The 10,558-nt window shown below is 33.5% G+C and overlaps 1 protein-coding gene across 1 annotated transcript; it reads right to left on the bottom strand.

The window, feature by feature from the left end:
• Positions 1–1,214: 1,214 nt before the first annotated feature.
• LOC125026875 (pro-resilin-like) lies at positions 1,215–1,885 on the bottom strand. Its single transcript, XM_047615473.1, has 3 exons — positions 1,874–1,885; positions 1,632–1,718; positions 1,215–1,531 (listed from the first exon to the last, which is right to left on the bottom strand). Exons 1-3 carry the CDS (start codon positions 1,883–1,885, stop codon positions 1,244–1,246), a joined length of 387 nt encoding a protein of 128 aa, XP_047471429.1. The 3' UTR covers positions 1,215–1,243.
• Between the last annotated feature and the right edge of the window lie 8,673 nt (positions 1,886–10,558).

The following is a 10,558-nucleotide window of genomic DNA, read 5'->3' as shown; positions in this document are numbered from 1 at the left end:
TATGTATATGTATATATACACATAGTATACATATGTATATATACACATTAAATTCATATATATGTATACATATATACTACACATACATTCACATGTATGTGTGTGCATGTGAATACATGTACACACACACACACACACACACACACACACACACACACATATGTATACGAACACACTCATATTCCTCCTCCCTTCCTTCCCATTACCTTGGCGACGCTGTTACGTAGACCTTCTTCACCGCAGTCGACCTCTACATACACCGGGATATAATTTACCTTTACACAAGCCTTCAGTGTACAACTTTTGTAATGGATTATGAGATTGATAACAATAATTATTATTTTAAAGTGCTGATGAAAACAATGTGATAAAATGAGCATGGTACTACTACTACTACTACTACTACTACTACTACTGCTACTGATATTAATAACAATGATGATGATGATTATTATAATTAATTTTTAAACAGCTATCACTGAAGTAGTAACCGTGGTAACGGTAATGATGATTACAATAATAATGGTACTGAGAGTAATAATTACAATAATGATGCATGATACATAATGATAGTTATAATGAATGACGTTATCAGTAATTATACTATTGTTAACAAAAAAGACCTTAACTTTAATGGTAAGAATTGGTAATAGTTATGATATGCATGAAAATAAAAATGGGGATATTGAAAGATAATAATGTCTGTATAATATACGTATACATATATGCGTATATACATCTATACCTGTCTATCCATCCATCCATCTATCTTTCTGTCTATTACATATATATATATAAGGGTTTAATATAAGGGTTCGTCATCCTAGACAAATTAGAATACTGTGAAAATTATAATTATAAACATATCTGGTATATGCATTGAGAACTTTGTCCACAACAAATATAAAACGGAATGTAAATCTTTTGAACTAAAATATATAAAACAAATGCTAAGCGCAGGTGGAAGAGTATATTTCATCTTGTGTATCAGATAAAATACAATCCAGGTATTACTTTTATACCTATCAATTACTGCGCCTTAGAAGTAAAAAATGCCTTTGTTGGATTTCAGATGGTATGGTTCAAGATTAAATGTGCATTTTTTCTGACATATTTAAGGAATCATTACATATAGACATGTAGGAAATTGATGACTACACATTTTCTAATCGTTTGGTGAAAGAAATATAAATAGGTTCTCATTTTAATAAATATTCTTCATAAATATACTACAGAGTTCCATTTAGGCATAAACAGGTGCAGGCTTATAGGCTGGGTCAGGCTTGTATGCAGGGGCTGGGTTGTAGGCAGGCTTGTACTCAGGGTACTGGGCCTCACCCTCGTAGCTGACCTCGGCCACGTAACCGGAGTCTCCGTTGACAGTGTAGGCCACCTTCTGCAGACGGCCGTCGGGAAGGAGGACGTAGTAAGAGCCCTGAGTATCGTAACCGTCGCGAGCTTCCTGGTGACCGAAGTCGTTGCTGGAGTAGTCGTCCTTCACGGCATAGTTGAAGTCGTACTTGGCAGGAGCCTGGGAAAAATGTACAAGGTTAGAATGGCGCATTACTGCATATTCTTATACGACATGTATTAGTAAAAATGTAATTTACAGATTCAAAATTTTGACTTACCTCATAGGTTGGCTGAGGAGCATAGCCATAGGCTGGTTGAGAAGGAGCAGAGGCAGCAACGGCCACGAGGGCGAGGACAACGACAGTCTAGAAAGAAGTATATGATAATGCGAGTTGCCTTAATTTTTTTCTTTTCAATGCGCATTACTTGCTCATGGTATCATGGACCATAATATAATTTTCGTTCTTCATCTAATCTCTCTCTAAAAAAAAGCTGAATTAAGCAGGCTGATAGTACTTACTTTGGTGAACATGATGGAGGTGGATGAAGTGTGATACTCTGGTTACTTCCCAAGCTCCTTTTATACCGTACTCTGCGTCTTAGGTAGACACGCCCCTTCCTTTCGTCCTTACCTTGGAATACAATAATCTTCCTCTCCATAGCAATCCATTTTATCATTTTACTTTGGAAATGTGCATAAACACACTGTAAAATGTTGGTTTATTATACATTGTGCAGCAGTAGAGACAAAATCACTGAAATGATAACAACAATCCTATTAAAGTTATTTAAGCCCAGAAAATGTAAAAATCGTGTAATTTTTTTTCTTTTATTCGTCGTTCGCTGGCACTATAACATAATAAAAAGCGGCTGACTTTTGATATGAAAGGACAATACTCTATTTTGACTGCAAAATCTATTTTTCATATATAACATTCTGCAGGATGAACGTTTACAAAACTAACACAAATTTAAGAGGCAGTAAAGGCATATGTTTGTTGGATTCAATTAGTATTGAACTGATAAGAATATCGTTAACTAGACTTTTCTCTTGACCCTGACTTAATCAAACAAATTCCTGGATAAAGTATATAATCGGCGTAATATAAGAGATAACTATGTTGACCCATACAGCGTCCGCGGCGTTGAATCGAAGAGACACGAGCGTCCACTGTGTATCTTTATCCTCCACACTGACGTGGTGACATGTTCACAAGCGACTTTATATTGACATGCAGCACCAGTGGGACCCAAATTCATACTGTAGTCTGAGGGAATAAGGTCTAAAGAATTAATCATCAGCAGTCTGGTATATACATAACATGTATACTATATGCAGTATAAACAATGTGTAATTATATATTTATATACATGTGTGTTTGTGTATTTATATGTATACATATATATCAAAACACACACATATATATAAAGAGCAATTATATCTGCATACCTATATCTCTTTTAAAGTCTTTATATATCTGTGTACATGTGCATGTACACACATGCATCCATTCATTCATTTCAGTGCCATATCCTTCAGGACGTCAGCAATCATGGAACGTTATCTCTCTCTTTTTTTTTTGTTATATGAGGTATGCAACTGTGGTTATTACGTTTCATTACGTTTCTTTTTTTCTACTGTTATTGAATTTATAAAAGTCAATGCCCACAAATATGCTTTAAATGTGAATACAATGCCATATATGGTTGCATTTTTCTCGTTATATGTTACCCTTCAAATGATAATAAGAACGTGGGAATGTACACACACGTAAGTATTTATCAATCTATACGCATACAAGTATATATATGTGTGTGTGTATGGGTATGTACTGTACATATATATATATATATATATATATATATTACTTTGCATTCTTAAAAGTATATATAGGTACAAATATATGTACACAATAAGATATAATTCCACATACATTTACACATATATATTTATATATAAGTATATATATATCAGTATATATATATACACACACATATACACAGTATATACACACACACACACATATATATATATACATATATATAAATACATATACTGTATATGTGTGTGTATGTATACGCATGTATTGTACATATATATATTTTTTAATCTATATTAAAACTATAAATCTGTCTATATATGTATACACACACATGTATACACACACACACACACACACACACACACACACACACACACACATATATATATACATATATATATATATATATACATACACGCATATATAAGTATTTGTATATAAATATACACATGTGCACAAATAATCAATAATCCCACACACACACACATATATATAAACATATATATCTATATATAAGTATACATATATCTCAGTATTTATATATATCAATATCTATATCTACACACATATACATATTATATTCATATATTATATATATATATATATATATATATATATATATATATATATATAAATAAACACATACACACAAACAAACACACACGCATATATAATTATAAATAAATAAATAAATAAATAAAGTATATATGTCTGTATGTGTGTCTCCGCACTCATACATGCATGTACACAGGAAGATTCAGTAATGAAAGTTATAATTAATAACGTTATCAGTAATTATACTATTGCTAACAATAATGACCTTAACTTTAATGGTCAGAATTGATAATAGTTATGATATGCATGAAAATAAAAATGGGGATACTGAAAGTCAATAATGTCTGTATAATGACATACGTATACATATATGCGTATATTAATCTCTATCTGTCTATTCATCCATCCATCTGTCTTTCTGTCTATTACATATATATATAAAGGTTTTATATAAGGGTTCGTCTGCCTAGACAAATTAAAATACCGTGAAAAATATAAATATAAACATATCTGGTATATGCATTATGAATTTTGTCTACAACAAATATAAAACGGAATGTAAATCATTTGAAATAAGATTTATAAAACAAGTGTTAAGCGCAGGTGGAAGTGTATATATCATCTTGTGTATCAGATAAAGAACAATCCAGGTATTAATTTTATACCTTTTAATTACTGCGCCTTAGAAGTAAGTGTGCATTTTTCTGACATATTTAAGGAGTCATTACATATAGACTCGTAATTTTCTAATCGTTTGGTGAAAGAGAGAAATATAAAGAGGTTCTCATTTTAATAAATATTCTTCATAAATATACTACAGAGTTCCATTTAGGCATAAACAGGTGCAGGCTTATAGGCTGGGGCAGGCTTGTATGCAGGGGCTGGGTTGTAGGCAGGTTTGTACTCAGAGTACTGGGCCTCACCCTCGTAGCTGACCTCGGCCACGTAACCGGAGTCGCCGTTGACAGTGTAGGCCACCTTCTGCAGACGGCCGTCGGGAAGGAGGACGTAATAAGAGCCCTGAGTATCGTAACCGTCGCGAGCTTCCTGGTGACCGAAGTCGTTGCTGGAGTAGTCGTCCTTCACGGCATAGTTGAAGTCATACTTGGCAGGAACCTGGGAAAAATGTACAAGGTTAGAATGGCGCATTACTGCATATTCTTATACGACATGTATAAGTAAAAATGTAATTTACAGATTCAAATATTTTACTTACCTCATAGGTTGGCTGAGGAGCATATCCATAGGCTGGTTGAGAAGGAGCAGAGGCAGCAACGGCCACGAGGGCGAGGGCAACGACAGTCTAGAAAGAAGTATATATTGCGAGTTGCTTTAACTTTTTCTTTTCAATGCGCATTACTTGCTCATGGTATCATGGACCATATTATGATTTTCGTTCTTAATCTAATATCTCTATCTCTCTCTCTCTCTCTCTCTATATATATATATATATATATACAAAAAAAAAAAAAAAATCTGAATTAAGCAGGCTGATAGTAGTTACCTTGGTGAACATGATGGAGGTGAATGACGTGTGATACTCTGGTTACTTCCCAAGCCCCTTTTATACCGTACTCTGCGTCTTAGGTAGACACGCCCCTTCCTTTCGTCCGATCCTTACCTTGGAATACAATAATCTTCCTCTCCATAGCAATCCATTTTATCATTTCACATTGGAAATACGCATAAACACTGAAAATGTTGGTTTATTATACATTGTACAGCAATAGAGACAATATAACTGAAATGATAACAGCAATTCTATTAAAGTTATTTAAACCCCAAAAATGTAAAAATCGTGTAAAGTTTTTATTTTATTCGTCGTTCGACTAATTATACACCAATGTATATTGTACAGCACATGACAGAAAAAAGGTGGTTCACAATTTTTATAATTTTCACAAACGTACAAAACATATATTTTTTTCAGTTTTTATATAAGTTATATAATTTCATGTTTGTGTGTCTACCATTCTACGTAAATTCAATATTCTTCATTACGTTTCTCTTTTCTACTGTCATTGAATTTAAGAAAGGCAATGACCACAAATATGCATTATATGTGAACACAATGCCATATATGGTTGCATTTTTCTCGTTATATGTTACCTTTCAAATGATGGGAATGTACACACACGTAAATATTTTTCAATCTATAAGCATACAAGCATATATATGTATGGGTATGTACTGTACATATATATATTATTTTACATTCTTAAAAGTATATATAGGTACACAATAATTCCACATACTTTTACACATATATATTTATATATAAGTATATATATACATATATATATATATATATATATATATATATATATATATATATATATATATATATAAGTAACTATATATACACACACATATACACAGTATATATACACAGACATATATATATATATACATATATATAAATACATATACTGTATATATGTGTGTATGTATATGTATGTATTGTACATAGATATATTTTAATCTATATTTAAACTATATATCTGTCGATATATGTATACACACATATATACATACATACATATATATATATATACACACACACACATATATATGTATATGTGAATAAATATACACATGTACACAAATAATAAATAAACCCACATATATACATATATATCAATATATATGTATATATATATATATCTCAGTATTTATATATATATATATATCAATATCTATATCTACACACATACACACAATACATACATATATTATATATATACATATAAATATATATATATATATATATATATATATGTGTGTATATAAACATACACACCCAAACGCACACACACACACACACACACACAAACACAAGCACACACATATATAATTATATATAAATACATAAATAAATAAATAGTATATATTTGTATATGTACCTGTGCACACAAATACATGCATGTACACGGGAATGCATACAGGCACAAAAAAAGCCCACGGATATACATGTACATCACATGCACGGCTGCACGACCGTTGTGAGTCACTGGTTTGCATAGCCAAAAGCTGGTTGAAAAGGAATAATTTAATCATGTTATAAATTCCATTTCATATATCGTTTTGCTACGAAATGTTTAATTCTAGCAGGTGAGACACATATATAAATATACATCTATAATATATGTGCGATATTATAGATGAATCTAATTTGTATAGTGGAATATGGTCTGTGAAGGAGAGGAAGATGATGGTTATAATTCAAGATGAAGGTCGTTCGAAAGGGACATGTCCACTGTAAGCCTACATGTGGACCACAGTATAAAAGGGTCCTGATAAGAAATGGGAGCATCACACTTCATCTACCTCCACCATGTTCACCAAGGTGAGAAGCATTATGGCACTTAAAATAATTTGTAATAAAAAAGACTTAAAGAGTTGAAATATTCGCAATATTTTCCATGAGTGACTGGCAAGGAAAAATCGAAAATAACTTGAAATATATAATTACTTCGTTCTAGACTGTCGTTGCCCTCGCCCTTGTGGCCGTTGCTGCCTCTGCACCTTCTCAACCAACCTATGGATATTCTCCTCAGCCAACCTATGAGGTATGTGCATCTAAAAAATTTAATCTGAAAATCACATTTATTAGTGATATACTGTAAGAGATAATTTAGTAATATATGATTTTAATTTATTGGAACATCTCCAGGCCCCTGCTAAGTACGACTTCAACTATGCCGTGAAGGACGATTACTCTGGTAACGACTTCGGTCACCAGGAAGCTCGCGACGGTTACAATACCCAGGGTTCTTACTACGTTCTCCTTCCCGACGGTCGTCTGCAGAAGGTAGCCTACACTGCCAATGGCGACTCCGGTTACGTGGCCGAGGTCAGCTACGAGGGTGAGGCCCAGTACCCCGAGTACAAGCCTGCCTACAACCCAGCTCCTGCATACAAGCCAGCCCCTACCTACGCCTATTGAATATATTTATGATAAATATTTATTAAAGTGAGAGTCTAGTAACACTTATCTCTTTCACCTGTTAACTTGAATTAGTAAAAGATGGGGATATATACAGTATTCAGTTTCCAAAGCCAACATCTAAAGATTCTTCAATTACAAAAGCGATATTGCAGGTAAAATATTAAAAAAAAAATACTCCTAGGACATAGCAATGAGTAGGTATATAACATAATAACTGAAATGTTTCTGATATACAAAGTGCGGTGCACACAGCCATGTCAAACTAAAAAGTTTCGGGTAATTAAGTCTGTAACATACACTATTATGTGCAGTTAGCCATTTCACACTTTCCTAGGTAAGGCAATTCATGTGTAGGAAGGTCCCATCATGATCCTAAATAAAGCCATATGTACTACCTGTATGTATTAACTGACAAATGTCAATATTCACTACTTAATCTCATTAGTTATTTTCTAATCAAAAATTGTTCGAGTATCGTAATTTAATCATAGGCATTTTTAAACAATAACAACAAAACGTCAATAGTGAGTAAAATATATTTAAAATGTTTTTAAAATATACAACCATTCAACCATTTCTTCTGAGCTATCGGCAAGGCATATAACTCGTACAAGGAAATTTCGTGCCTTTTCTCTGCGTCATATATATGAAAATACCAATTGTATTATGTCCTAGTATAATTATATATCAAACATGAATAATTATGACATACGTAACGACGCATAATTGAAATATATAGCATAGTCCACTAACACCTAATGGAAATTCTGTTTCAGGAATTTTTTAACTCGTAGCATTATGTACTAAAATAAGAAAAAGGATGACACTTTCCTTAAAGATTAATAAATCAAATGAAACTGGTTATACCAGTATACATTAAACGACGTATATAAACGTCGGTCTGAAAACTGGCGAAATGGTTCTTATGCATTTTTAAATGCAGTGCACGAAGGACACATGCTTATGATTAAAGTTAGGCTACCTTGAACAATATCTATTAAAACATTTAGCCATTGAGAATAAGTATAGTACATATACAAAACCAGTACTTTATGTTTCAAACGTTTTTAAAATTAAAATCAGATTCGCTGCACACGCATTTGGTATCTAGGCTGGGGCTTCTCAATCAAGGATTGTCCCTCGGGAAGGAATGTGAAATGACCCTCTGCAGTTATTGTTCTATATAAGAAATAAATATCCGAGTCAAGGGTTAGACACTGCTACGAGCGTGCACCGCAATTTGTATATTTGGTTTAAAACATTCCAGTCATTATGTTTTATACCTACTGATTAGCATACTGTAAGAAGAGAAAGAAGGTGCATTTCTTAGGTAACATATTTGAGGAATCTTTTGATGTTGGATTTTGCAACAAAAGTTTTTTCGACTGTTTTTTGTTATTCAAATGAACAGGTTAAAGAGACAAGTGTTAGTAGACTCTCATTTTAATAAATAAAATAATGAAATGTATTTAGGCGTATACAGGGGTAGGCTTGAAGGCAGGTACAGGGTTGTAGGCAGGCTTGTACTCAGGGTACTGGGCCTCACCCTCGTAGCTGACCTTGGCCACGTAACCGGAGTCACCGTTGACAGTGTAGGCGACCTTCTGCAGACGACCGTCGGGAAGGAGAACGTAGTAAGAACCCTGAGTATCGTAACCGTCGCGAGCTTCCTGGTGACCGAAGTCGTTGCCAGAGTAATCGTCCTTCACGGCATAGTTGAAGTCATATTTGGCAGGGACCTGGGAAATATCCATAAAATTAGGAGCGTGTTATACTATACTTATTTATATGTTCATTTATCAGTTTTGATTAGAAGTATGTGATATTTATATTACCAAAACTGTACCTACCTCATATGCAGGCTGAGGAGCATATTCATGGGCTGGCAGAGTAGCAGAGGCAGAAACGGCCACGAGGGCGAGGGCAAAGATAGTCTAGAAAGAAGTGAGAATATGAGTTCCGTTCATCTTTTTTATTTATCTATATTTCTAACAAGCGCAAAAATATCGTATTGTATTGTATAATGTGCTACGATTATTTATCCTCATCTTTAATATTGTTTGCCTTGTAAACTGTTTTTATCTAAATCTGATTTAGGCAGGATACCATTTCTTACCTTAGTGAACATGATGAAAGTAGATGAAATGCGATGCTTCTATTACTCAGTAAGTCCCTTTTTATACTGTGGTCCAAGAATAGGCCAATAGCAGACACCCCCCTTCCTTCTGCGCGATCTTCAACTTGGATTATAACCATTATTTTCCCCTCTATTAAAGACCATATTATCACTTTACAAAGTACTACTGATCCTTCGATTACCTATCTTCAAAAAAAAAAAAAAAAAAAAAAAAAAAAAAAATGGTTCAGTTACCACGATTGTGCTAAATCTTTGTTACTGATATATTGATATAGGAAGTTCATTGCATGACTCACTTCCACTTAAGTAGCCCTTATCAAAGTACCTCATCCAATTAGTAAGGTAGGACTAACACAGCGCGTGTGTACTCAGTGGTCTTTTGCGTCTGTGCATTTATACGTGTATGTATGTGGGCATACATATACAAGTAAACTGATACGCATACCCACTAGCACTGATATCGCATAGAACAGAATTAATAAATATAATAAATTCGCTTACAAGGTATCGAAGATATCTTCCAATACATGCACGTGGCAATAATATATACGTACTGTGGATATTGTATGCATGTATGCAGGCGGTTTGATAAACCTTTACAGTACCTTTGAGCACAGTTTAATTGTAACGAGAGTAAAATAGCCAGTTATAGAAAGAAATATAATTAATGTATTTCAAGGGCAAGGTCACACGAAAGGAAGGAGCGTGTTTACTATAGGCCTACTCGCGGACCACAGTATA

The sequence above is a fragment of the Penaeus chinensis genome, chromosome 7 (assembly GCF_019202785.1).
Source record: "Penaeus chinensis breed Huanghai No. 1 chromosome 7, ASM1920278v2, whole genome shotgun sequence".
NCBI classification, from domain to species: Eukaryota; Metazoa; Arthropoda; class Malacostraca; order Decapoda; family Penaeidae; genus Penaeus; species Penaeus chinensis.
This window is presented reverse-complemented; position numbering and strand designations above follow the sequence as displayed.

What these genes read in the sequence shown, in the direction of transcription:
- LOC125026875 (XM_047615473.1), bottom strand. An exon ending in CTCCTCAGCCAACCTATGAG is followed by an intron (nt 1,532 to 1,631) that starts GTAAGTCAAAAT and finishes CATTTTTCCCAG; the next exon opens with GCTCCTGCCAAGTACGACTT.